The 27,989-nt window shown below is 36.7% G+C and overlaps 3 protein-coding genes across 11 annotated transcripts in view; 1 reads left to right on the top strand and 2 right to left on the bottom strand.

The window, feature by feature from the left end:
• PIBF1 (progesterone immunomodulatory binding factor 1) overlaps nt 1-753 on the bottom strand; it is a 236,702-nt gene extending 235,949 nt beyond the window's left edge. Inside the window, exon 1 of one of the 3 annotated variants that reach the window (XM_003827453.6) lies at nt 38-753. The gene's annotated coding sequence lies outside the window, so the exon portion shown is untranslated. The remainder of the gene's footprint in view (nt 1-37) is intronic. The other 2 variants (XM_057299586.2, XM_057299588.2) reach the window with 2 other exon arrangements.
• DIS3 (DIS3 homolog, exosome endoribonuclease and 3'-5' exoribonuclease) lies at nt 258-26,993 on the top strand. 5 transcript variants are annotated; one of them, XR_010109624.1, is made up of 22 exons: nt 259-788; nt 1,389-1,546; nt 4,004-4,197; nt 4,893-4,966; nt 6,294-6,461; nt 7,009-7,173; nt 8,324-8,437; nt 8,562-8,699; nt 9,543-9,689; nt 10,103-10,219; nt 10,482-10,583; nt 11,233-11,297; nt 11,391-11,475; nt 13,451-13,578; nt 16,309-16,395; nt 18,758-18,914; nt 20,227-20,441; nt 20,550-20,718; nt 20,839-20,997; nt 21,704-21,826; nt 22,477-22,882; nt 25,420-26,993. XR_010109624.1 is itself a non-coding variant. In XM_034936786.3 (22 exons), the coding sequence occupies exons 4-22, from the start codon at nt 4,104-4,106 to the stop codon at nt 22,558-22,560; spliced, it is 2,391 nt and encodes a 796-aa protein (XP_034792677.1). In that variant the 5' UTR covers nt 738-788; nt 1,037-1,104; nt 1,389-1,546; nt 4,004-4,103; the 3' UTR covers nt 22,561-23,313. The 5 variants fall into 5 exon arrangements, 4 of the variants coding, with proteins under 4 accessions (XP_003827499.1, XP_003827500.1, XP_034792676.1 ...); XM_034936786.3 differs by lacking the exon at nt 25,420-26,993 and adding an exon at nt 1,037-1,104 and having other exon boundaries at nt 738-788; nt 22,477-23,313; XM_003827451.6 differs by lacking the exon at nt 25,420-26,993 and having other exon boundaries at nt 258-788; nt 22,477-23,313.
• BORA (BORA aurora kinase A activator) overlaps nt 25,196-27,989 on the bottom strand; it is a 29,607-nt gene continuing 26,813 nt past the window's right edge. For all 3 annotated transcript variants that reach the window (XM_003827454.6, XM_008952795.5, XM_057299589.2), the window contains one exon: nt 25,196-27,238. In XM_003827454.6, coding sequence (XP_003827502.3) covers nt 27,173-27,238 — 66 coding nt within the window. In that variant the 3' untranslated portion in view covers nt 25,196-27,172. The remainder of the gene's footprint in view (nt 27,239-27,989) is intronic.

The following is a 27,989-nucleotide window of genomic DNA, read 5'->3' as shown; positions in this document are numbered from 1 at the left end:
CCACGCGGGAAAGAAAGCGATGATAGTCGCAAGTTACCTCGAAAGTGTCAATTACTCCACACTGAAGGCTTGGCCAGCAGCCAGTGCAGACACCGAGGGACCAAAGGCGTCTCCAGTCGGAAGCACAAGGTTGCAGGCCCTCAACAAGGGATTTCAAGGCAGGGGACCGTTAGGACCCGTAACCAAGACAACCATCTCCGCACCCGCAAGGAGGACAGAATCAGCACTCCCACAAGCCGCCGGAAGTCAACTCTCCCGGATGTTCCGAGGAGCGGAAAGCAATACACGCTGTGAGGTGGCGTCCAGAAGCAAGCCCCGCCTAGGCCACGGGCGGAAATGGCTCCTCGCCTTGCTTTGCCGCCCCTCCTCACTCTCGCCCAATCCCCGCGGCCGTCAGAGAGCCAACCAATGTTTGTCTCGGCATTTTCCCGCGAGAAGTGTTACTAATATCCGGGAATGGAAGGGGAAGAACCTCCGGGGTGAGGCATAGTTGTATTCTAGATTGACGCCTTTTGCTGGAAGAGCACTGCTGGGGTTAGGATTCTGCGCGGCGAGGCAAGATGCTCAAGTCCAAGACGTTCTTAAAAAAGACCCGGGCGGGCGGCGTGATGAAGATCGTGCGCGAGCACTACCTGCGAGACGACATCGGCTGCGGTGCGCCCGGGTGCGCAGCGTGTGGAGGGGCGCACGAGGGGCCGGGCCTGGAGCCGCAGCCCCAGGACCCGGCGAGCAGCCTCTGCCCGCAACCGCACTACTTGCTGCCCGACACTAATGTGTTACTGCACCAGGTGCGTGGGCGGGCGAACCGCGGACAGCGCGGCCCCACGGGGACAAGGGGGTATGACAGGGAAACTGAGGCCCAGGGAGGCGGGTCTTTGGCAGTGTCACATACCTAGCGAAAGGGAAACCCCCTCGGGACCGAAGCTTCCTGTTCCCCAGGCCGAGGTTCTTTTCCTTGTGCTTTAAAAAATTTAGTTCTTGGAGTCGTAGTTTAGACACGTTATTTTTCTAACTCCTGGTGTCTCTTCTGCCTTAGATTGTAAGTGCCTGGAGGCCGGGGACCTGGGCTTCTGTGGCCTCCAGCCTGCGACTCCCAGGCAGCTTGTAAGTGCCTAGGAACAAAAAACTATGTGGGCCAACGTATTTCTTTATTAATACCCTTAATTCTACGAAGTCTTGTGATTGGTCTGTTTAAGTGTGCTTTTTTAATAGATCTGAAGGGTTTAGTGACTATTGTCTCGTTTTCTATAGCCAAATAGCTTCTTGGCTTAACTTATTCAGTGTTTTTAAAACATAAAGTATTTATGCCCAACATAAAACAGGATTTTATGTTTGACAGAGCTATTTACAAATGAATATAGGAAAAATTAACTTTATCTTTCTTTAAGATTGATGTTCTTGAGGACCCTGCCATCAGGAATGTAATTGTGCTACAAACAGTTCTTCAAGAAGTGAGAAATCGCAGTGCCCCCGTATATAAACGCATCCGAGATGTGACTAATAACCAAGAGAAGCATTTCTATACTTTCACTAATGAGCACCATAGGTAGGAGGAATATTACGTTAAATATCAGAAAACCACAGGATTAGCAAAATTCGGGAGAGGGTTCCTGTGAGTAATTTATGACATTGTCAGAAGATAAGTGATAGATTTCATACCTTGTTTAATTCTTACATGGCTGTGCAGAAGATAATGCTAAGTGGATCTCTCTAAGGTCACACAGGCATTGATGGGCTCAAGCCTAAAACCAAGGTCTGCTGACTCCTAGACTACAATAGGTACTTTTATTTCCAAAATGTTTTCATTTTGAATTGGTTTTAGCATGAGTTGGACCATAGAATCTTGGAAGATGAGATTTGCTTAAGTTCCTGGAATACCATATTATGTGAACAACTAACAGAGGGTAATAAAATATATGAGTTTGTGAAGTTTCTATTTTGTTTAAAAATAGAAAGTAGATTTATTCTTAATGGTCTTTTTAAAAGTTTAATACTTTGCAGCTGATTACATTGATCAAGATTAGGTTAAGGAATAGAATTCTTTTTTTTTTTTTTTTTTTTGAGATGGAGTCTCACTCTGTCACCCAGGCTGGAGTGCAGTGGTGTGATCTCGGCTCACTGCAACCTCCACCTCCCAAGTTCAAGCGATTCTCCTGCCTCAGCCTCCTGAGTAGCTGGGATTACAGTCACGCACCACTATGCCCGGCTAATTTTTGTATTTTTAGTAGAGACAGGGTTTCACCATGTTGGTCAGGCTGGTCTCGAATTCCTGACCTCGTGATCCACCTGCCTCAGCCTCTCAAAGTGCTGGGATTACAGGCATGAGCTACCGCGCCTGGCCAGGAATATAATTCTTTGTTGTGCTTTTAGATTCAAGACCTTTGAACTCAATGTGTGGTCTCAAAAATATGATATTGCCTATTACGTTATATTACATAAATAATCTATGATGAGTATGGTACTTTTATTGGATTAGATCAGGGCTTCTCAATCTTGGCATTATAGATATTTTGAACTGAATAATTTTTTTGTGGTGGAAAGGCTGTTTTATACATTGTAGTATGTTTAACAGTGTTCCTAGCCTCTTTGGCAGGATCACCACCCCTTACCCCCACCACCACCACCACCACCACCACTCAGTTGTAATGATGCAAAATGCCCTGAGGGGCGAATTCACTCAATTGAGAACCATTGGATTAGAGTGTAGACTTCTGGTAATGAAATTCCATCAGATTATGCACATTTTTAAAAACCTTAATTTCTCAACTTTCTTGATTCTTATATCTCAAACTTCAATGTTCTTGTAAAGAATACCAGTAAAGCCCTTGTAGGCTTCTTATTGTTAGTACCTCCTTGAAATCCAGAAATAGCAACATCACTTGTTTTTCAGTGCAGAAAGACCCAAGTTTAAAACCAATTCAAAAATTTATGACTGTGTCTTTCACTGATGAGCTTAAAACATTAGCAGCTGGGCGTGGTGGCTTATGTCTGTAATCCTGGCACTTTGGGAGGTTGAGGTGGGCAGATCACTTGAGGCCAGGAGTTCCAGACCAGCTTAGCCAACCTGGAAAATCCCTGTCTCTTAAAAATACAAAAAATTAGCTGGTTATGGTGGTACATGCCTCTAGTCCCAGCTACTTGTGAGGCTGAGTTGGGAGGATCACTTGAACCCGGAGGTAGAGGTTGCAGTAAGCTGAGATCATGCCACTGCATTCCAGCCTGAGCTACAGAGCAAGACTGTTTCAAAAAAAAAAAAAAAAGCATTAGCAAGTGCATTCAACGATGAGGAATAAAATAATTCTAAAACTATTAATATAAATCAAATTATTAAATTGAATCTATTACTATTAAGTACTGGAAGCTATTGTAGTGAACTTTGCTGTTGTACTTAAACCTGGCTTTGATGAACAGATTTAAAGAAATAGATGAATGTGTTGACATACTTGGGAGTTCAGATAGAAGAAATACATAATATCTATTAATATACCTGACTTTTCAGTCTCTACATAGCTTCAGCTATTAGTGTTTACCATGGATAATTTATATGCATTATTTATTAATGACTATAGAATTCTGATTATAAATGATCTAATTATACTATTTGTAGCTTTTAGGAATTGCTATTAACCTACAGTTTGAATGAAATCTGATTATCATACCTGTGAAATTGTATTATAATTTGTCAACAAACTATTATTTAGTGTCTCAACCTAAAGTATAAATTCTGATCTTGAATTTTTCTTTTTAGGAAATAAAATTGTATTAGCCTTTTTCTTGTCCCCTTAATAACATAATTTTCTTCTTTTCCAAGCAAATTGTTTCTTAAAAACTTAATTATAAGAATCTTGATTTCTTCTCTGAGGTGTACATCTGAATACATTCAAGAGAAAAGATATACCATTGACTTTTTCTAGTTTAGTGGTTAAGCATTTATGTGCTAAGAGTTTTCACATATCCTTGTTTCTACTGATTTCCTTTTATTTCGTTTTTCCTTTCCATTTAGAGAAACCTATGTAGAACAAGAACAGGGAGAAAATGCTAATGACAGGAATGATAGAGCGATTCGAGTAGCAGCAAAATGGTACAATGAACATTTGAAAAAAATGTCAGCAGACAACCAGCTGCAAGTTATCTTCATAACAAATGACAGGAGAAACAAAGAGAAAGCCATAGAAGAAGGAATACCAGCTTTCACTTGTAAGTCTAAATGTAGAAGTACTTAGTGCATGTTTGCAAATGCGTGTAAAAATAATCATCAGGCCTATAGTCAGATGTTCACTTTACTATTTAGTATTTTCGTAGTCCTATATAACTTCATGTGATATTTTTGTATTTTTAAATTTCACATAGTTTTTAACCTAAATATGTTGTGCCCAGTGGCTGTTAATTTTCCCCTCACTATTTGCAACTGGTTTAGCAATGAAATCTCATAAATATACTGGAACCCCTGCTTCTGCTTAGGTATGATCACATCAACAGATTTTTGGGTTTTGTTTTTTAAATAAATTGAGGCCAGGTGCTGTAATCCCAGCACTTTGGGAGGTCAGGGCAAGAGGCTTGCTTGAGACCAGGAGTTCAGGACCAGCCTGGGCAACATAGGGAGACTATAGCGCTACAGGAAAAACAAAAAAAAAGCTGTGCATGGTAGTCTGTAACTATAGTCCCAGCTACTCGGGAGGCTAAGGCAGGAAGGTAGCTTGAGCCCAGGAATTCTAGGCTGTAGTGAAGTGTAATTGCGCCGCTGCACTCCAGCCTGAGAGACAGAGTGAGACTCTCAGTGTGTCTCAATGAATGAAAGAATGACGTGTATACTGTCGCAAACAAGACTATCCATTTTTTTCATATCTAAGGAAAAAACACTTATCAAAAACAACATAAACTTATTTTTTCAGGTGAAGAATATGTAAAGAGCCTAACTGCTAACCCCGAACTCATAGATCGTCTTGCTTGTTTGTCTGAAGAAGGGGTATGTTTTTGTTTTGTTTTTGAAAAGTAAAAATATTAAAATAGCCACTTTGGAATATTAGGCATATAGTTACCAAATTTAAAAATTGGAATGTCGGTGGGTAAGCTGGATTTGGAATAGTTGTGTTATAAACAGGAGTGGATGTCATAGGCTTATTGAAATGCCATTCCTAAAGGAGTTAACTTTCTAAGATAGATATATTCCCATTAACCTGAGTAGGGCCTGGTACCTGGTAGCACTCTTTGGTTGAGGAAAAAATGAACGGAGTCCATGGCTGATTTGTGAATAAAGAGTAGCTGCTGACAAATGAAGTGGCAGGCACTGCAGACAGAGGAAAGAAGAGGGAGGGGAGTGTCCAGATAGTAAAGACCTAGAACTTATTCTGTAGGTTAGTAATTTTTCAATTGATTTATAAAGATCTCCCTGAAGGGCTGCTATGAAGAGGAAAGGATTCTGAGATCCCTTCCTTATATGTCAGGCTAAGAAAAAGTAATGGTATATGAATGTGGATTGGTGGAGCAGGAGAGAATGATTGGAAATGGTATTTGTTTGTAAGACCACTCTCATGTCAGTGTGTAACATTAAGCATTTTATCCAGGAAAGATTAGAGGCAGAGAGGTGAGTAAAGGAGTCATTACAATAGCTGATGTGAGAAGGAGTGCTAAGGGAATAATTAAATTCTGAGCATTCATTTTCTTATATATAAATATATAATGTTTAGCAATAATAACTTCATAGTGTTGTTATAAGGATCAAATAAGATGATAACTGTAGCATTAATACAATTTTCATCCTAGTGCCTGGCACATAGGTATGGTAAATATAAATGGTAGCCCTTGTTATAGAAATAGGTTTTAAGTGATAGGACATTATACATAAATCCAGTCTTTACACTTCTGTCATCCCTTCTTACCTTTATGATACTTTATCAAACCAAAAGGAAATGAGAAGATAAAAGTTGGGTTTGATTTTTGAAATACAGATTTAGTATTGCCCTAATATGTAGCCACTTAGTTATATATGACTATTTAAATTTAATATGTATTAAAAATTCAGTTTCTTGGTGGTACTATCTGTCTTTCAAGTGCCCAAGAGAAACTTGTGTCTAGTGGCTACCATATTAGAGATCACAAAATGAATACTTCCTTCATCATAGAAAGCTGTTTTTGTTAGCACTGGCCTATAAGAAACACTGCTATCTTCTCTCCTATTCAGAGTTGTGTATATCATCATGTAGATTTCAAAAATTCTCTGATATTAATAATAGTTGTGTATTGAGTGAACAGAAGACTTATTAGCAGCATCTTTTGGTTTGCTTCTTTCATAGAATGAAATAGAAAGTGGAAAAATAATATTTTCAGAGCATCTTCCCTTAAGTAAGCTACAGCAAGGCATAAAATCTGGTACATACCTTCAAGGAACATTTAGAGCTAGCAGGGAAAATTACTTGGAAGCTACAGTATGGATTCATGGCGACAATGAAGAAAATAAAGAGGCAAGTATATAAATAAATTCCTTATACTCTAAAATAAGATGATATTTTATATATTATGAACACTTAATGGTAAATACTATTTGCGTAACATATGAGGCTTCACATACTTTAAAGCAAATAGTAACTTTTTTCTTTTTTTTTTTTGCAGTGCTCACAATTTGTCAGGTAGTTTTTTAAATCTTTGCGCATGGCATTTCATTTAATATTCAACCCAACCTATAAAAACTAGGTAGTGTACTCTTATTTGACCAATCAGGACTTGAGATTTAGAGAGCATAAATAATTTTTCCAAAGTCTCTTGTTACCAGTGTAAGTTATGATGGAGCCATGAACACAGCCTGTATTTTCTGACTTACATTTTTTCTACCTGGTATTGAGAAATTAAGGTTGTGGAATTAGGGACACAATAGAGAAAGAAAATCTATAAAGAAGAAATAGAGATTCCATAGAGATATTCAGAGTGTATGTAAATATCTGTTAGATGATCTTCCCTTTATTATATTGCCATTAAAAATAATTTGGGCACGTGCCCTCTTGTTTTAAACAGATAATCTTACAGGGACTTAAACATTTAAACAGAGCTATTCACGAAGATATTGTGGCTGTGGAGCTTCTCCCCAAGAGTCAGTGGGTAGCACCGTCTTCTGTGGTTTTACATGATGAAGGTCAAAATGAAGAAGATGTGGAGAAAGAAGAAGAGAGAGAACGAATGGTATGAATCTAAGCAGGATTTTTTTTGTCTGTGTAGCTTTGTATTATTAATATGTCAGCTCTGGAAAGCAAGTTTCATTGCTTTCAGATTTATTGCATAAAATCATAGTTCTGTATATTTAACGCATGTCATACACATGTTTTTTTTCTCTTCTATGTAGTTTTCTTTTATTGTCTTAATTTGCTCAGATAAATGGGTTTAAATGCAAACAGACTGTTAGTATGAGTTAATACAAGTATGAAACTGAAAATCTGTGACAGTCAAGTATATTATTAGACTTAGTGAGATTTAAGTAAATACGTATTTAACATTTTCTGAAATGCTTTAAGTAATGTTTTAGGAAATGTTTTAGAAAATGCTTTAGGTAAAATTCCCTTAACGTAATAGACGTACTTCTGGGCCATTATATTTGGGCAACTTATCTGATACCATATTTATTATGAAGAGAATACTTTCAGTTATTTCTTATGATATGAGCTAAGTCTACTTGATATGGCCTATTTCTGTATTTTATAATTACAATATTATAAATAGTTGGAATGCATGTAACAGTTTTTTATTCTTCTTTTTCCATCATTTATATTCATTGCTCTGGAGTCTCACTATAAAATTATCCATGGAGAGTCCAGGCCTTTGGATAGTGTTAAGAGGTGAAATACCATAGGAACTTTTGTTATTTCTAATAGCAGACCCTCTTTATTTGGGTTTTTATTTTTTATAAGGAAGAACCTTTAGAATTAATAAATAAAGGTCCAAAGGGAACTAGTCACCATACCACATAGCTAATTTGTACAAACTAGTACTAAAACCCTAATCTAATTCCCAGACCTGTGTGTGTATTTTAGTCAGTAAATCCTCATGTTAATCCTGAAAAGTGTTGAGTTCTAACATACATATTCAGTTTTATTTATTTATTTGTTTTTGCTTTTTGATTGTTTTGTAGTACTTTATTATCAAGAGAGAATGTCTGTGGTTTGGTTTGGCATGCATGTTCTTGTCTAGAATTTTGAAACATCAACATTCTGTAGTCTTATGTCATAATTTACTGCCTGAATGGATTAGTATCCATGTATGCATTTTGATTTTGAAAGGAAATTGCCTGATAATACTTAGAGGAATATAACTGAACATTTTAATTTTTATATCTCAGCTTAAGACTGCTGTAAGTGAGAAAATGTTGAAGCCTACAGGTAGAGTTGTAGGAATAATAAAAAGGAATTGGAGACCATATTGTGGCATGCTTTCCAAGTCTGACATTAAGGAGGTGAGTAAAGAGCATTTACTATGTAATAAAAAAATGATAAACATTTAATAGAACTTATAGCCTTTCTTTTGCCTCCATCCTCAGATTTTTTTTGTGTAAAATCTTTATTCCTAATTTTTGCTAGTCAAGAAGACATCTCTTTACACCTGCTGATAAGAGAATCCCTCGAATTCGCATAGAAACCAGACAGGCTTCCACATTAGAAGGACGGAGAATTATTGTTGCTATTGATGGTTGGCCCAGAAATTCCAGATATCCAAATGTAAGCTTAAAGTATTAATTTTATGTGGGGATGTTTAATTAAAATTTTGTGAATAGTATTTCTGCTTTTAATAAAAACAATCTACTTTTATGTAGAATTTGTACTGAAATTTAGAGATATTTCACAAAGTGACCTGGTAAGTAGCATGTCTACTTTGAAAATTAATTTTATGAAATTCCAGTGTAAATCATTTGGTTACTTTTATGTAAATTTCTTCTTTTTGAGAGAGAGTCTCACCCTGTTGCCCCGGCTAGAGTGCAGTTTTGTGATTTCGGCCCACTGCACCCTCAGCCTCCCAGGTTCAAGCGATTCTTGTGTCTCAGCCTCCCGATTAGCTGGGACTACAGGCGTGCACTACCGCGCCCAGCTAATTTTTAGTAGAGATAGGGTTTCGCTGTGTTGGCCAGGCTGGTCTTGAACTGGCCTCAAGTGATCCACCCACCTCAGCCTCCCAAAATGCTGAGATTACAGGCATGAGCCACTGTGCCTGGCCTCTTTTATGTAAGTTTTTAAACCAAAAGTTTTATTGAACATGACTATGAAAAGTGAGTTCTATATAGATTCTAATTAACAAATTTTGAAAAGATTATATTGGAAGCACATTTTAAACTTGAACATTAATAAGAAATAGATGCTTTAGAATGTAAGAGCTGGACCCTTACAAAGTTTCCATCATAAATCAGTTGAGAAGTCTTGTCTAATTTACTAAAGGGTCATTTTTCAGAAATTGTTATGGGAATATTTAGGAATACTGAGAAGATATGTAAATGCTGAAGAATTTAATATGATAAGATGTAAATTTGCTATAAAATAGGCGTTTCTAATAATGCCTCTTGGTTTCAGGGACACTTTGTGAGAAATTTAGGTGATGTTGGAGAGAAAGAGACTGAAACAGAAGTTTTGTTACTTGAACACGATGTTCCCCATCAGCCTTTTTCACAGGCTGTTCTTAGTTTTCTGCCAAAGATGCCCTGGAGCATTACTGAAAAGGTAAGTTGAAAGTAATTTGTAGTGACTTTATAAATTATTATATCCTGCCTAGTTTTGTTTAATTTCTATATGTGTTTTTAAATATGTAGACACCACGGGCCCTCTTTTCCTGCATTTTGTTGGGTATAGCATTCTTAGGAATTACAGAAGAAGTCATTTGCTTCTTCATTGAAGGGTAAGTTTTTCTATGTGGCAGACACTTTCATATGTTAAATGTTTCAAAGGGAAGGAAACCATTAGTTACAAATCATACGTGGTGTCTCTCTGCTCCAGTGCAGGAAAAAGAAATGTGGTTGTCATCAAGAAAATACAGCTAAATTGTTTTTGTATACATATTACTGATTTCACAAGAGCTATTAATATGTTGTAGTTGTGCTTTGGAAATAATTTGTTTATCATTTCATGTCTTCTAGGACATGAAAAACCGAGAAGACCTGAGGCATCTGTGTATTTGTAGTGTAGACCCACCAGGATGTACTGATATAGACGATGCTCTACATTGTCGAGAACTCGAAAATGGAAATTTGGAGGTATTCATGTGTAATAGTGTTCTTACCTAAATATAGTTCTGTTCTGAGTTCATTTTCTTTTGAACTAGAATAGAATTTGCTTGTTAATTACTCTTGTGAAGTATAATTGTAGCTGCACGCTATTGGCCATATGTCAGAAGTTGAAATGGTAGAGGTGACTGAGTCTTTTTTAAATTTAGCTAAACTTTATCTTATTAAAACTCCATTAGGTACATTTACCCAGTCAAGCATATTGACATCCTTTTATTTTTATCTTTTTAAGGTTGGTGTTCATATTGCTGATGTGAGCCATTTTATTAGGCCAGGAAATGCCTTGGATCAAGAATCAGCCAGAAGAGGAACAACTGTGTATCTTTGTGAAAAGGTAAATGTATTGAATTTAAAAATTTAACAGTCGTGGACATTTAAGGATTCTTAAACGGCCATGAATTAGCTAAGAAAAATACATGGAATAACGTGGCTTTAAATCACTAAATATATTGCAAATTTTTGTTATCGAGTGGTTCAAATAACAAGTAAAGTATTGTGAAAGTCAAGGGGAAGATTAAACTTAGTCTATTAGTGATTTATTGTCAGAGTTCTTCTGTATACTTTTTTCCATAAAAATTTAGTTTCTCTTTTCTTTTTTTAGTATTTTAAAAACACCTTGTAGTTTATATTAAGCATTGGAGAAAGGTCCAGTCATAGAGTGTGTCAGGTATCAAGTATAAACTTATACAGACCAGAGATTTAAAACTTTCAGAGGACAGCTAGGTCGTTAGTGTAGAGGGCTTAAACTTAGATTAATTGGCATGAAGTCCAGTTTTCCTTCATAGCTTTCCTTCTTTAACAATTTTGTATAAGTGCTTTTATAGAAACAAACCTTTTATTTGACCTTTTCTCAATTCTCCTATTTACAAAAAGCAGAACACTCTTTTCTTTCCTTGTTTAATTAATGTTATTTGAGAACAGAACCTCAAATAAATGTATGGTTATGGCTAAGTAATCTGTGGTTCTATTTTTATCTTTTGCAGAGGATTGACATGGTTCCAGAGTTGCTTAGCTCTAACTTGTGTTCCTTAAAATGTGACGTGGACAGGTATTTCTGCATGGTTTTTTTTTCCTTGAAGACATTGTATTTACTACTTTAACCTGATTCCCATTAACAGATACTCTGTATTTTCCTTCACAGGCTGGCATTTTCATGTATTTGGGAAATGAATCACAACGCTGAAATCTTAAAAACGAAGTTTACCAAAAGTGTTATTAATTCAAAGGTTCGTTTCATGGCTATTAATCTCTAATTTTTAAACTTTCTGGTACTTTTTTGAAAAAAGCTAAATAAATTTTTTAAAGATTCACGTATACGTATATATACACATATATAAAAATATTTATATATTTGAAAAGAGATGTTATGTATAATTATTTATATGTATATTTACTTAACCTAAAATAGAAAAAACATATACATATAAGTACCTGAGATATAAACATAGTCTAAAAAAGTCCCCAGCTGCGGGCACGTGCTTACACATGTACAGATGCACTTAAATTTACACTAAAACTCATTTGGCCCTTTTGCTACCTACTCTCAGAGAAGAATGCAGAACAGGCCACCAGAGTCTTATTGCCCGCTTTCTGGACCCAGCTAGTACCAAGCCAAAGTAACCAGCCCCAGCCCTACTGCCATCACCTAAATTTGAGATTCCTGCCCACTTCTTGAGAATTTTTCAATCAAGCTAGATGCTCTTTTGAACATGTAAAGTGGATACAGACAAATGTATTTCAGTTTGGGTGGGAGGGGAAGAGTCTTTCTAGGCAGAAAAACAAGGGCTAGGTCTGTGTTATAGCAAAATTTTGAGGGGTTTTTTTTTCCAGTTATAAGCAGATAATTTTTGATGTGATTCAGAAATTAGTTCATGTTGCAGTTGTCCTGTATTCAGAAACTTACAAAGAATATATACTTGAAAAGACCAACTAGTGGTTTTATGCCCTAACTCAAGAACCCTAGTAATTGAAGCTGTTCCTACTTATAAATGGTTAGTGTTTTAAAAGTCAGCAGGTACAGCACTTCTTTCTTCACATTTTCTCACAGAAATGATGTTTAAGTCACCATTGGATTTTAGTAGAACTAGCCTGAGATCATGTTTATTCATAATGGAGCCAGGTTATCTTTCTTGTCCTTTTCCTGTTTCTTTGTACTTCTCCCAAAAATCCCTTATGTTCTCTCTTATTTTGCCCTACATCTTTCTTCAAGATTTGCCAAACCCCTTATCTTCTAATGATCTGTTTTCCAAGCTTAACCTGTTTTTTCTGGCCCTTTGGCATCCATCTTGCTGTTCTGCTAATCAGTGGTTGCAAAGAAAACTGTGTTAGACTGGTAAATAATGATGTGTGAATTATTTAAGCCATCACAATTTGTACTTTAAAATAAGAATGACTTTTAATTCTTTAAGACTTGGTCAGTATAACAAAATTATATGAAAACAAACCTAGTGAACATATAACATAAAACCTTTTTCAGAGGGGAAACTCTTAGCCTTTAGTAGATGAGTTGGCTCTCCCAGGAATCCGAGCTGACCTGCGTTATCTAACTCTGTTATGCTCTTTCTTATTTTCACTTGTGAAGCTACTCCTTAGACAAACAAAAAAAAAAAAAAAAAAGGAAAAAAAATGGTGGATTTCTCTGAGAGAAATAGGAACAGAAGTAGTTATTTGTATATTTTGGTTATTTTTCATTGGGGATTACTTTTAACTCTTTTCTACTATCATTTGTCTGGTTTTTACATGCTTAATTTTGGGTATTTATTGGATTTCCTGCAAAACATGGTGTCTCGACTCCTGCAGTCTTAATTATTTGCAGGGGAATAATGATCATCTGGAAAGGATTTCATATTTGTTATCAGAGAAGGAATCGATCTAACCTACCTTTGTGTTTTATTTTAGCATTATCTGGGTATTTATATAGTAATTGGAATATACAAGTAAAGTTTAAAGTTTATTTGCTAACAACATTGCCATTTTACCTTTTAAAATATGTTTGTTTATGTTGTATAATGCCTCAGATAAGAATTAATGAACCAGAAATCATAGATGTGAAGTATAATATCATAGCTAAGAATTTCTATTTTGTTACTGATTTTAGGTTTTCTGAAATCATGGATTTTATGTAGTGAAAGTAGGAGGACATATTGAAAACCATTTTTCTATCATTTATAAGAATTATATAACATACATTTTCTTTTTTAGGCATCTCTGACATATGCTGAAGCTCAGTTGAGAATTGATTCAGCAAACATGAATGATGATATTACCACTAGTCTCCGTGGACTGAATAAACTAGCCAAAATTCTGAAGAAAAGAAGGATTGAAAAAGGGTATATTTTGTTTTTCATAGTATTAAGATAATTTTTATACTCTTTACATTGTTTGATCATAGGCAATGATGAATTATTTAAAAGGGTGAATAGAGACTCCTGTTTCTTCTAGCTTCCATTTATGTATGTATGTATGTATTTGAAACGGAGTTTTACTCTGTCACCCACGCTGGAGTGCAATGGCACAATCTCGGCTGACTGTAACCTCTGCCTCCCGAATTCGAACAATTCTCCTGTCGTTCAAGTAGCTGGGATTACAGGTGCCCACCACCACGCCCAGCTAATTTTTGTATTTTTAGTAGATATGGAGTTTCACCTTGTTGGCCAGGCTGGTCTTGAACTCCTGACCTCAGGTGATCCAGCCGCCTCGGCCTCCCAAAGTGTTGGGATTACAGGTGTGAGCCACCATGCCCAGCCTCTAGCTTCCTTTTAAATGTTAGCAACTTGATTCTGGACTGATGTTTGTTCAGGAGTTCCATCCTTGTAATTTGTTGTGTTAAAAAATTGTGTTTGAGTTAAAGATCGTGAAGAAATTCCAGGAAGGCAAGAACACCCTAAGATTTCTAGAAATTGTTTCTAATTTTAATTAGAAATGAGTTTCCAGATTGGACATTAGGTTTCAGAGGTTTAAATAAACGTAGATTAGGTCCTCCTTGCACTTTAAATTTTGGAGATTATTTAATTCAACCTCCTCATTTTTTAGGCAATTAAAAGTTGCATAAAAGGAGTCTTCCCAAAGATCTGACTAGTAACAGATCTGAGTCTTTTAGCTGTTATGTCATGGCTTTTGCCTAACTACAAAAGGCGTAAGGTATAGAGTATTAACTCAGGCATGTTGAAGGAAACCAGTTAAGAGAAATTTGACTCTTAAAAGACGTTGTTGACTATCAGAGGAAACCAAGTACATGAACCTTCCAGATGTTGGTCTCAGAGTTCCTAAGCCCCTCTAGGATAGGGTCACAAGCAGTTACTAAAGGTGTGGTGAGTGCGGATTGTACATTTGTGTCATTTCATAAGATGCGCCTATTTAAATTCATTAAAATTAATAAAATTAACAACTTAGTTCCTTAGCCTTACTAGCCATATTTCAAGTGCTCAATAGCCACATGTGACTAATGACTATCCCATTGGACAGGGCACACATAGAACATTTCCATCACTGCAGAACGTTCCGTAGGACAGTGTTTGAGGTAGTTATGTACCTATGTCTACTAACACCTCAGTTTTCAGGGAATTTTTTATGTGATCTTAAATATGAAACTTGAAAAAGAAAGGATCATTTGGGCATGCTAAAACCCAGTGGACGCTATTAAACTTGAGCAAAACTTTCGCTCAAGCTTGTCACTTGGATATAAGAAGAAGATAATTGAATTTTTTGGTGTGACACAAAACACCACAAAGTTTTTTTTTTAAGCAATGTAAATAAAATGCAAATTGAAGCTGTATTTATTTTAATCATTTTAAAGTAAGAATTCGCATTTGTAACATAGCTTTTTAAAACTGAGGATATTTTTTAATTTCAGCAGTCTGTATTTTTAATTTGGTAAGTAGATGGTTGCCTACTGGGAAAACATCATTGAATCATTTTAGTCTTAGGGAGAATTGAAAAAGCAATCAGAAAAAAAAAAAAACCGTCTTTTGCCTTCTAAAGTATTAATACTCATGGGTAGACATAACATTTTAGGTGTTCTGTGAGGAAAAATGATCAAAATGTGATAAGTATACCTTGCTTTTTATGTCAAAATCCATTAATAAATACATATCAGACCTGAAGTAGAGCCTTGTTTTAAGTGCACACTGCAAGGCAAGAAAGGAATATTTTTGAGATTCTCTTTTTAGTATGTGTTCCTACTATAGTTCTTTTAATAAAGGTGAGGAATTGAAGAAGACAAGGACTTAGACTTAATGTTTCTTTTAACTTGCTCCATCTTATTTTAATTTTTCTCTTCCCCTTCTTTTCCTTCTCCATGATTGTTCAAGGTTGCCCAGTCTCATTAAAATTTTTAGTTTTAGGTTGATTTGGAGCTGACCTCATGAAAGTTATGTCAAGGTGTAAGAAACATTAGACTTGCCTTGCCTTGTGGGAATTTACTTTCCAAAGGAGAACTTGCCAGCTCATTAAATGAACCATGTGTGTAAAGTCCTGAGCATGGATTGTTTATCTGACACTTAGCAATCAAATATTAATAGCCATCACTACTTGTAACCTATTAGTGATACTAGGTTATCAGTTGCTTCTCTGTTGGTTCAGTCTTTGTGGAAGATACTTCTGAACTGTGGATCTTCTGGTGTTACTAAGCTACCCACAGTAGCTTCCCCTTTTGCCCCTCTTTATTGTCCCCTGCCCCAATAACTGTTTTCTGTAGTAAATTAAATACAGTCAATTCCCTTCTTTATTTGTAAAAGTGATGAAAAACCTGTGTAGCTCAATAAAAACTCATCGTTTGGGTACAGAAGATAGAACCCTCAGAAGCACAGGGATTCAGATTTCCTTGTGTTGCTATCGTCCTCTCTTGTTAAATGCATTTTAAATCTACTGAGCTGTTCATGAAAGCTCTACTGAGCTGTTTATGAAAATAGAACATGAAACAGCAGATGGTCATAAAGCCTTCAGAAGAGCAACTATTACACACTTGCTGTAGTCATTGTCTTTTTTAAAAGAATAATTTCTATAATTTTGTCTTTTATTGGCTTGCTTGACTATAATTTTTCTCTTTAATTTTTATGTAGGGCTTTGACTCTATCCTCTCCTGAAGTTCGATTCCACATGGACAGTGAAACTCACGATCCTATAGATCTGCAGACCAAGGAACTTAGGTTTGTAATTTTTTTGATGGGCATTAGATAAGATTTTTTTATTTTAATTGTCACGCCTACTATAAGTACAAATAATGAAAACATTTATATACAAAATAATGATTAGGGTCATGATTTCTACTTTATTTGGCTTGCAAAGGACAGAAAAGTAAATTTAAGCTCAGTTTTTCTTCTATAAAACTGCGTTTAGTCGCATAATAGAAGAACTTTCAATTTGAATTTGTTTGCTTTGATGTGTGATGTATTAGAACTTGACTAGTAATAGTTAGAGTAAGATAAAAAAAAATTACCCCAATTAATTTCTAAAGTAGAATATACTGTAGTGCAGGGGTTCCCAGCCCCTGGGCTGTGAGCTTTACTACCTGAGCTCTGCCTTCTGTCAGATCGGTGGCAGCATTAGATTCCCATTGGAGCGCCAGTCCTATTGTGAACTGTGTGTAGGAGGGATCTAAGTTGCGCACTTCTTATGAGAATCTAATGCCTGATGAAACCATCCCTCCCTCCCCTCGTCGCATAGAAGAGTTGTTTTCCATGAAACCCGTCCCTGGTGCCAGAAAGATGGGGGTAGGATAGAATAATAGATAGTAGGATAGATAGTAGGGTAGAATAATGGTGAAGATCATGGGTTATGAAGCCAGACTCCCTAGGTTTGGATCCCTCTGCTGTTATTACTATTATATTTCCCACTAAAGTAGTTATTTGACTTCTCCATGCCTCAATTTATTTGTCTGTAAATTGCCTATGATTGATAATGGCACCTACCTCATAGGGTGCTGTGAGGGTGATATTAGCTATTGTTATTGATTTAGTTAAGATGTAGGAAACAAGAATTTTTTTGTTAAATCAGGGTTTAGGCCTCTTTCCCTGCCTCTTATTTACATTAAGGTAATTTTGGAATTCAACATGCATATGCACTTTTCTAATAGATGACCAAGGGTTAAAAATGGGAATATACTCAAATTTTTTACTTAGAATAAATATGTGCTTGTGTGCTATTATAATATCTAACAATCCCTTATAGTAGAACTTCTGTGTAAGTATGTTTAATATTAATGCTAATAATGAGCCCAGTACTAAGAGCTTTTATGAGCAACAGGTTGACACTAGCTTTGCCAAAGTAAAACATCAGCCATTTCTTCTTACCAAGAAGAAGAAAGAACACATTTCTGAGATGTCCCCATGTGATTGGAGGTCTTTCTAATATTTTTAAAATGAATATACTTTAGAAATATTGTCAAGAAGTTACAAGATGAAACTTGAATGGAAGGTTAATAATATGTGTTCATTGACTTGCAAGACAGAAAGCACTGTATCAACAGAAGGTAGATCATTTACTAAACTAACCGAAAAATGTATGTGAATAACTATATAGAGAATCACAGCAGTATCAGATTGGTTAAGAGTTTTGAAGTCAGATTGTGTGGACTCAAATTCTCGTACTGCTAGTAACTCTCACCTTGAGCAAGAGAATAATAAATATATCCTCAATTTTCTCATCTGTAAAACAGAGTTTGTGGGTGTGTGTGTTGAGGGCAGGATGTATTTATAGCACAATGACTGACCCATTGTAAGTATCCAAATTAGCTATTATAAATATGGTCTCTTCATTTGAGTAATTTATTGTTAAAAATTTTGGTTTTTAAGCCAAAATTTGTATGATCTAAATAGCTTTTAGTTCTTGTAAACTTTATTGATTTACAATTAAATAAAAATATTTTTGGACCTAGTAAAATCAAGTAAAAATGCTTGTTTTCATTTCATTTATAAATAGAGTAGTAAAGCTTCTGTTTTTGAGTGCAATTTTGTTGTTGTTTTTTGACACAGAGTCTTGCTCTGTCACCCAGCCTGGAGTGCAGTGATGCGATCTCGGCTCACTGCAACCTCCACCTCCCGGGTTCAAGTGATTCTCATGCCTCAGCCTCTCAAGTAGCTGGGACTACAGGAGTGTGCCACCAGACCTGGCTAATTTTTTAAATATTTTTAGTAGAGTCGGGGTTTCGTCATGTTGGCCAGACTGGTCCTCGAACTCCTGGGCTCAAATGATTTGCCTGCCTCGGCCTCCCAAAGTGCTGGGATTACAGGTGTGAGCCACTGCAACTGGCTAAGTGCAATTTGTAAAGTCTCCTCTAGCATGTAAGATTTACTCATGCAGTAGTTGCATAATAAGAGATTGTTAGCGGAGTAACTGAGAGATGAAAGAATCATAAGTTATTTAAAATACAAATGTACACACACATATGAATGTTTACATAGGAAATGCTCTTATTATCTTCTTGGTAACAAAGGTAACCTGTGAAAAAATATGATATATAGAAGTCTCAGATTCTCTTTTTTGTTTGTTTAATGCTTTTTCCATTGGCAGGGAAACAAATTCCATGGTTGAAGAATTTATGTTACTTGCCAATATTTCTGTTGCAAAAAAAATTCATGAGGAATTTTCTGAACATGCTCTGCTTCGAAAACATCCTGCTCCACCTCCATCAAATTATGAAATTCTTGTTAAGGCAGCCAGGTCAAGGGTAAGGTCCTATAGTTTGAAAAATCATCTATTTGTGTTTTGATCTACCTGTTGTTCTAAATAATTTATATTCATATTTCCATAAAGGTTTTATTGTTTGTTAATAACAAGAATATGCCAATAGTTCTTTTTTCTTTTGGTTTTTTTTTTTTGAGACAGGGTCTCACTGTCACCCAGACTGGAGTGCAGTGGCACGATCTCGGCTCACTGCACCCTCCACCTCCCACCCAGTCTCAAGCCATCCTCCCGCCTCAGCCTCCTGAGGAGCTGGGACTGCAGGCGCACACCACCATGAGTGGCTAATTTTTTGTATTTTTTTGGTAGAGGTAGATTTTCACTATGTTGCCCAGGCTGGTCTCAAACTCCTGGACTCAAGTAATTATCTCATCTCGGCCTCCCAAAGTGCTGTGCTGGGATTACAGGTGTGAGCCACCGCACCCAGCCTAATGTTTTTAAAGAGCACCCTATGCTAAAGCCGGATGTTTAGACTAAGATCTGTGCAGCATCCTGGTCATATAAAACTCTTCCATGTTTCCTTGTCTTTATGCATGTTTCATATGTCTGTGTTGCTTCATGGCTCCTGTCAACTGCCTGACTTTATAAATAATGTTTTTTTTTTTTTTTTTTTATTCAACTCAGTTAAATCCTTTCCATTTCTTGTTCGTAAGAAAAGCATATTTATTGCATACATGGAAAAGAGGAAACTATAGAAAGGGCACATTTTTTCAGCCCTGTATACCCACTACTTCTTGTTAGTAGATTTTCATTTAGGGGTGCTTACCCGTTGGGTGACTATGGCCTACATTGCTTTTCCTTGGATTACCTGGTTAGGCCCTATCCTTCCCATCTAGAAGAGAGCTGGGAGCAGTAATGTTGGACTGCAGGGCATTATTCGATCACGATGGCATTGGTTTCTGATTTTGGATCAGACCTTTACGGCATGCATGCCCAGCTTCTCCAGATTCATAGGAATTGAATCAGCTTCTCACTCCTCTGCTCCAAGCCTTAATCTGTAAATAGGGATTTTTTCCTTCATTGTCTTATTTCTTCCAAAGACCTAAGAGAAGAGATCTATATTTGACTCATCTCCCTAGGGTAGAACAAAGCAGCTAAATTTGATGAATCCGAACATTGTTCTGACAGAACTGTAGTGACCAGTACAGTTTTGTTTCTGGCTATCACTTCTACTTTGAAGGGAAGGAAAATAACAAAAACATGATGTTTGTTCAGTCAGATCAGTTATATTTTGAAGACATAATGGTACTGACTTAGAAATGTTTAATATGGTGCTCTTCCCTCCTTTTTGTTTACAGAATTTGGAAATTAAGACTGATACAGCCAAGTCTTTGGCTGAGTCTTTGGATCGGGCCGAATCTCCTACTTTTCCATATCTAAACACTCTGTTGAGAATATTAGCCACTCGCTGTATGATGCAAGCTGTGTACTTCTGTTCTGGAATGGATAATGATTTTCATCACTATGGCTTAGCGTCTCCAATATACACACATTTTACTTCACCCATTAGAAGGTATTTTTTCCTTATGAAATTAAAGGAGATAGAAAATGGTTAATTTTGAATTTTAAAAGCACATATTAGTACTGACATACCATGGTTCTTATTTTTCCATCTATCTAGATACGCAGATGTCATTGTTCATCGGCTTTTGGCTGTGGCTATTGGGGCTGACTGTACTTATCCAGAGTTGACAGACAAACACAAGCTTGCAGATATATGTAAAAATCTAAATTTCCGGCACAAAATGGCTCAATATGCCCAACGTGCATCAGTGGCTTTTCATACCCAGGTATTTGCCTTTTGTCGATACTGCTAGAAAAAATGAAGTTTTGTTCATTTTTAATTTAATTTCAATTTTTTATTTAAAAAATTTTAAGACAATTTAAATAAGTTGTATGTTATTTTACAGTTATTTTTCAAAAGCAAAGGAATAGTAAGTGAAGAAGCCTATATTTTATTTGTAAGAAAGAATGCCATTGTGGTATTAATTCCAAAGTATGGCTTAGAAGGGACAGTCTTTTTTGAAGAAAAGGACAAACCAAACCCACAGCTTATTTATGATGATGAGGTACGGTATTTCTCGTTTGTTTTCTTTTCTGGGGGGCACTTTTTCTTTGAGAGTTCATAAATGGTACCTATAAAGCATAAAATTATTTTTTGTACCCTGAAGAATTTATCCTGATCTCCAAATACATGCCAGAAAATCTACATTTAATTTTGCCAACTAAACCATGGTTTTACTCACAATTTCTCACCACTATATGTCTTCTCATATGAAATTGTTGTCTTTGATTTCTTTCTTTTATACCATGTAAAGTTTTGCCCTACATGGAACAATAAATGACTCTTTATAACTCGGGGAAGGAACTTTTTTTTTAAACTTACTTCTAGTGTTTCTTATTTGACACACATACTCCCTATTCTCCTTAGGAGAACCACAGCCCTGAGAGAATATTTGAACAATAAACTGGCCAAAGTACCTTTGTGTTCCTCTACTAGACTAAAAATTTCCTATTTATTAGTGGGGTGATTAATTAATCACCAAGAATTTAATGAACATATATATTAGAACTACCTTAATGAAGGAGAAAGTAAGCACATAAGTAGGTCATATTTATGTGAGACTACTAGGTTTGTGGCCTTTGTTATGTTGAACACGTAGATGCTTACTAATTTTTATATTTAAACTTCTATGTAAGATAAATTGTAAAGGATTAGAACAAAGCCTCAAATGTAAGGAAGCAATTAAGAATGATAAAATGTGTTTTGTTTAGATACCCTCACTTAAAATAGAAGATACAGTGTTCCATGTATTTGATAAAGTCAAAGTGAAAATCATGTTAGACTCATCTAATCTTCAACATCAGAAAATCCGAATGTCCCTGGTAGAACCACAGGTAAGGCCAAACTTAAAATTTCCTTGTTGTGATGGAACAAACAGTACATATTTTGTCAAAGAAGGGACGTAGTTATTTCTGTTTAATGTTAGAGGGAACCCTGTAAGTAGTGTAGAAACTAAATATTTGCATAGCAAATCCTGTTTTCTCACTGGTTTCTTTAGGCCACGGGATTCTAGACATCTGAGATTCTGTTCAGGTCTTTGGTGCTAAAATAAAAAGGTCTTCCATTCTCCTGCCTAGTCTTTTCTATCTAGAAGTTTTGAACTCTGCATTTTGAAGATGAAGTGTAGGTGTTTCACCTAAGATACTGGTTCTTAACTTTTGTCCTTCCCCAACACACTTGAAATCGACTCTGATTCTGTCATTCACAGTGGCTCCCCATTGGGAAGGCTGTTTTATAGTTAAAAAGAACACTTCCAAAATGACATGCTTCTCACCTGTTGAGACCATGTCTAGCTTTTACATTTTTGAACCACTGCTACTTTGTAAAATACCTTCTGTGTATAAAACCTTTAATTAGCCCCCTTTCCCCTCCCTACCACTACATCCTTTTAAATTTGAAGCTGGCAGTGGGGAAGGGGAGGATGAGGGTGAGATGTATTCTATCCTTTAAATCACCTTATTTCCCCCCATTTGCATTACTTTAGATACCAGGAATAAGCATTCCTACTGACACTTCAAACATGGACCTTAATGGACCAAAGAAAAAGAAGATGAAGCTTGGAAAATAGCTATATTCAACAAAAATCTTCAAAGACTGGTTTCTTTTTTAAAAGAAAAAACTTGAAAGAACACTTCTAAGCCTAAGTGTGTGATACAGTTTGTTACTTTTAAGTACATTTTAATAATTTCAGACATTTGCATTTTTATTGAACAGTTGACTGTATCTGACCCATCATACTACTATACTTCTGGGTTGAACAGAATTATTTATGCAGAATAATTCAATTGAATATCCATCACTTAAATACAGTGACAGGACAGCAACTTCAGGGATCTGTAAAGATCATTTAAATGGAGTGCTCATCTCATTGAGGAGCAGATTAATTTTGCGTAAGTATTTTGATTATTTAATATTTGTAAGAAAAAACTTTCATTTTCCTACAGAGGAAAATAGAACAATTTTAGAAGCAAGAAACAATCTCTTTTCTAAGTCTTGGAAGCTGTCAGTGTTGAGGATGTAATCTCCTTTGCCATCTTTAATTCACCTAACTTACACTAGGTGTTCTCTTACTATCTTTAAAAGCTTCCTGTATTTTATTAGTGGTCCTTGAAAAACTGTGAATGTTTGGGAATTGGTAGAAAGGCAAAAAGTAGGATATTTTGACCTGACTGGAAAGATGGTTGTGTTTTTATTGCCAGGTAATAAGTGTGATCATTGTTGAACTTCAGCTCCAGTGTCTCTCCAGAATAAGACATTGGCATTCAAATGTCTATATCTTGTTACTTACAAAATAAAAAACAGATAATTAGTGGCTTTTAAATTGTAGTTATATCAGTGTATATACACGAGGGGAACTGTATAAAGACATACTAAAGGGAACAGATTAAAATAAGTATTATTAATAAAATTTGGTGTGCCAGACTACTTCCCTTGCTAATCACAGAGATTAGTAATGATTAAATTAATATCTTCAGGAATATTTTGGGATAGGGTTGCCTTAAAACATTTTACTTGGCTTATTCAATTTCTAAAGCACTTACGTTGTGCCAGGTTCCACTCAAGTAAACTATCTCTGCCTTCAAGGAGCTTGCAGTATAGTGAGAAAAGCCTGCCAAGTAAATCAGCAGGTATACTAAATAGGTAGTCATTTAGGCACTCAATAAATGTTGACTAATTTTTCCAGTTTCCTATTACTGAGGAAAACCTCCATACATTGAGGCAGAAACTTGTGTCAGTTGGAGGAAAATAGACTTGAGTAGTCTTTGGTCCAGGTAAAATGGTTCAGTGACACTGAAACAGTAGAGTAGCAGTCAAAAAACCTTTTCTGTGAAGTGCTAGAACATTTTAGACTTTGTTGGCTATGGTCTGTATTGCAACTATAGTACACAACTCTGCTGTTGATAGTGTGTAAGGAGCCATATACAATATATAAACAAATCAACACGACTGTGTTTCAACAAGGCCTGATTTGTTAAGTTTCATATATAGTCATGTGTCACTTAATGACAGGGATATGTTCTGAGACATGTCACTTGGCAATTTCATCATTGTGTGAAAATCATGATGTAGTTACACAAACCTAGATGGTATACCCTATGGTATCCTATATGGGATAGCCTATTGCTCCTAACCTACAAACCTGTATGGCATATTACTGTACTGATTACTGTAGGCAGTTGTAACACAGTGCTAAGTATTTGTGTATCTAAACATATCTAAACATAGAAAAGGTACAGTAAAAATATATATATAGATATATATAAGATATAAAATGGTACACCTATTTAGGACATTTACCATGAACAAGTTGGCAGGACTGGAAGCTGGCTCTGGGTGAGTCAGTAAATGGTTAGTGAATGTGAAGGCCATGATATTACTGTGCACTACTGTAGACTTTTATAAACACTATACACTTAGGCTACATAAAGTAATTTCACTATGATGTTACCATGGCTGTGTCCCCAGGCAATAGGAATTTTTCAGCTCCATTGTAATCTTACGGGATCATTATCATATATTTGGCCATTGTTGACCAAAAGTTATGCAGCACATCATTATAATTTTGATGTGTCACAAAACATTACTCATTTGATTTCCCCCACCCCCGCCAACCATTTAAAAAAGTTTGCCGGCTAGGTGCGGTGGCTCATGCCTGTAATCCTAGCATTTTGGGAGGACGAGGTGGGTGGATCACTCGATGTCAGGAGTTTGAGACCAGCCTGGCCAACATGGTAAAACGCCATCTCTACTAAAAATACAAAAACTTAGCTGGGTGTAACGGCGGACGCCTGTAATCCCAGCTACTTGGGAGGCTGAGGCAGGAGAATTGCTTGAACCTGGGAGGCGGAAGTTGCAGTGAGCCGAGATTGCACCACTGCAGTTCAGCCTGGGTGATGAGAGTGAGACTCCATCGCAAAAAAAAAAAAAAAAAGAAAGAAAGAAAGAAAATTAGCCAGGTGTGGTGGCAAGTGCCTTTAATCCCACCTCAGGAGGCTGAGGCAGGAGAATCGCTTGAACCTACGAGGCAGAGGTTGCAGTGAGCCAAGATCGCGCCACTGCACTCCAGCCTGGGTGACAGAACAAGACTGTCTCAAAAAAAAAAAAAAGAAGAAGAAAAACTGCCTACAGGCCATAGTTAACCTGCAATAGAGAAGAAAGGGAAGTAGGGCAGTGCATGACTGGCCTTAGGTTTTTTCTCCAAGTTTATTTTCTTGTGCTTCAGCTACTAGAAAGGTTTAATTCAGGGATAAGTCCCAATTGAGTAGTTCAAGATGATCAGAGACTTTGCTATTTTCCCCTAAGTTCTATTCCATAATCTAAAATGTTCTGTTTCTAGTGCCAGTTCTTATGCTAAGCAGGTTACGTGGAATATATCACTTAACTCAAAAAGCCCTGTTAAGCCAGGACTGTTATCTCCATTTAACAGATGAGAAAATGGAGGTGTTTATGGTCTGTTCTCCCACTGCTACGAAGAAATACCCCAAACTGGGTAATTATTATAAAGGAAAGAGGTTTAATGGACTCAGTTCCGCATTGCTGGTGAGGCCTCAGGACACTTACACAATCATGGCAGAAGGCAAAGGAGAAGCAGGCACCTTTTTCACAGGGCGGCAGGATGAAAATGACTGCCAGCAGTGGAAATGCCAGACGCTTATAAAACCTCCAGATCTCATGAGACTGGCTCACTATCACGGGAACAGCATGGAGGAAACCGCCCCCATGATCCAGTTACCTCCACCTGGTCCCACCCTTGACACGTGGGGATTGCTACAATTCAAGGTTAGATTTGGGTGAGGACACAGAGCCATACCATATCAGCCCAGATCAAGTAGTGACAGAGTAGGGATTTGAATACAGGTTATAGTCACTATTTTGTTATTTCTTGACTTGTACTATTAAAAAACTGTAGCCAGTGAGGCTTCTACCCTTAGTACCCAGAACTCCTTTTATGTATAGCAATTGTTTTTAGGTAAATTTATATTGAGTTTAACACCTGTGTGATTAAAGACAACTTTCCAATGTAGTATCTGTAGCCATGGCCCCTAATGGCTATTAGTGTTCATAGTTAGTGTGTTGAAGAAGATGAGCCAGGTACATAACGCGGCACATTTTCTGCAGGTCAGCAGTAAGGTTTCAAGGTACAGTTATGGAGGAAAGAAGAAAATGACACATTGATAACACAGGTCTTTATTTCCTAAGGGTACATATGAATTATTCCCTTTTGAATGAGACAGTTTTTAAAAGTTGATTTATAAATACAAAAATACATTCTCCAAAGATAGTATTTCCAAACTGTTATATACCCATCTACTCCCAACATGGATATAAGTTTTTTAAAAAAATAGTTGTATATAACATACATATCTGCCCCAGTGTTACTTCACAGGCCTACGCCCTACGGGAACTCCACTCTCCCAGCCCCACTTTTTCTCTTGGTTCTCCCACATTCTTATTCTCCCACATCCCTACCCACGTTTGAGCTGGAAAGGATGTCCCTACCCTAGGCATGAGGTATATTTTATTCTGGGCACCACACATTTGCCCCATAGATAACAATACACGTGATGATGTCACTAGTACTACCTTTCTAGTGTTTACATACTTAAAAGTAGTAACTAGAACAGTTATCACTGGAACTAAGAATTTTCCCCACAGAGGTGAACAGACAGTTCAAGAACTAAAATTTCAGGAAACCTGGTTAATTTCTTTTATATCTTTGATAAGTTAGTTTTATATCTAAGATTTCTTCACATAGGTTATAATTCATCTGTATGTTCAAGCTTTTATGTAAAAATATATAGTGCCTTCAGTTTTAACATAGTTTCACATGTTCTCAGAACTGCTAAATTCAGTGCTATCAGTAAGGCTTAATAAGTAGTTCATTGACCCTGTAAGATAGGAGCACTCAGCTCTGTCACAATTTGTTGTTAAACACATCACTCAATGTAAGTATAAAAATATTTATTGATAAAAAATAAACTTATAATTCAGCAACTTGAAGTTCCAGGAGCATTTCTGTTGTTCCTATGTCAGTAAGCCCTTGATTTTTCACATTAAGGAGGGAAAGCTAAGCATGTTACTTGAAGTAATTTTTTCCCAGTCACCATCATGTTGATCCTGTGCACAACGATATATGCGAGGAACTCTTAAGCTTAGTCTTTGATTCTGACAGAGGTATTCTATGGACTGCTGCATTGAAAAGGGCTTGCTGTTTTCATCCAACACCTCTGTGTTGTGTGGTCTTGCTGTGAAAAAGAAGACAATACCTTGTTTTCAGTTTAAGTAGGACCACTGGAGGATGCAATTATCGGGACTGTTTTTAAAACCTAAAAGCACGTTTCTTTAGCTGAACTCTGAAGGGACAGTAAAGATACAGTATTTTATAAATCAATATTCTGCATCAAAAAGCATCCCAACACTTTGAGAGGCCAAGGTGGGAGGATCGCATGAGCCCAGGAGTTTGGGACTAGCCCTGGCAACATAGTGAGACCCTGTCTCTACAAAAAATTTTAAAAAGCTGGCAGTGGTGGCACATGCCTGTAGCCCTAGCTACTCAGGAGGCTGAGGTGGTAAGACTGCTTGAGTCTGGGAGGTGAAGGCTACAGTGAGCTGTGGTCGTGCCACTACACTCTAGCCTGGGTGACAGAATGAGACCTTGTCTCAAAAAAAATAAAATAATAAAATTTAAAAAAATCCTTCATTTATCTCTACTTATGTTTAGATAGACAACTGCATCCTGAAATAGGATGGATTTTGTTCAGGTTAATATTAGAAGAGACCTGCTCTGATACTACATACAACAGAAAGGCAGTTTGCTCCTACTACATACAACAGAAAGGAAAACTAAGGTGGCCTCCCTATTAAACGTTTGTTGCACATTTGCTGATATTTATAGCATTTTATAAGAAACTGGCATATAACAGCAGGGCAAGGTGGTTCACACCTGTAGTTCTAGCTACTCAGGAGGGTGAGGCAGGAGGATTGCTTGAGCCCAGC

Source organism: Pan paniscus, chromosome 14, assembly GCF_029289425.2.
Source record: "Pan paniscus chromosome 14, NHGRI_mPanPan1-v2.0_pri, whole genome shotgun sequence".
In the NCBI taxonomy this organism is placed as follows: domain Eukaryota; kingdom Metazoa; phylum Chordata; class Mammalia; order Primates; family Hominidae; genus Pan; species Pan paniscus.
Note: the sequence above shows the minus strand (reverse complement) of the source record. Positions and strands in the feature narration are given on the sequence as shown.

What these genes read in the sequence shown, in the direction of transcription:
- DIS3 (XM_003827451.6), top strand. Translation starts at nt 561, where the DNA reads ATGCTCAAGTCCAAGACGTTCTTAAAAAAGACCCGGGCGGGCGGCGTG. An exon ending in AAAGTGTTATTAATTCAAAG is followed by an intron (nt 11,476 to 13,450) that starts GTTCGTTTCATG and finishes TTTCTTTTTTAG; the next exon opens with GCATCTCTGACATATGCTGA. An exon ending in AGCTTATTTATGATGATGAG is followed by an intron (nt 20,998 to 21,703) that starts GTACGGTATTTC and finishes TGTTTTGTTTAG; the next exon opens with ATACCCTCACTTAAAATAGA.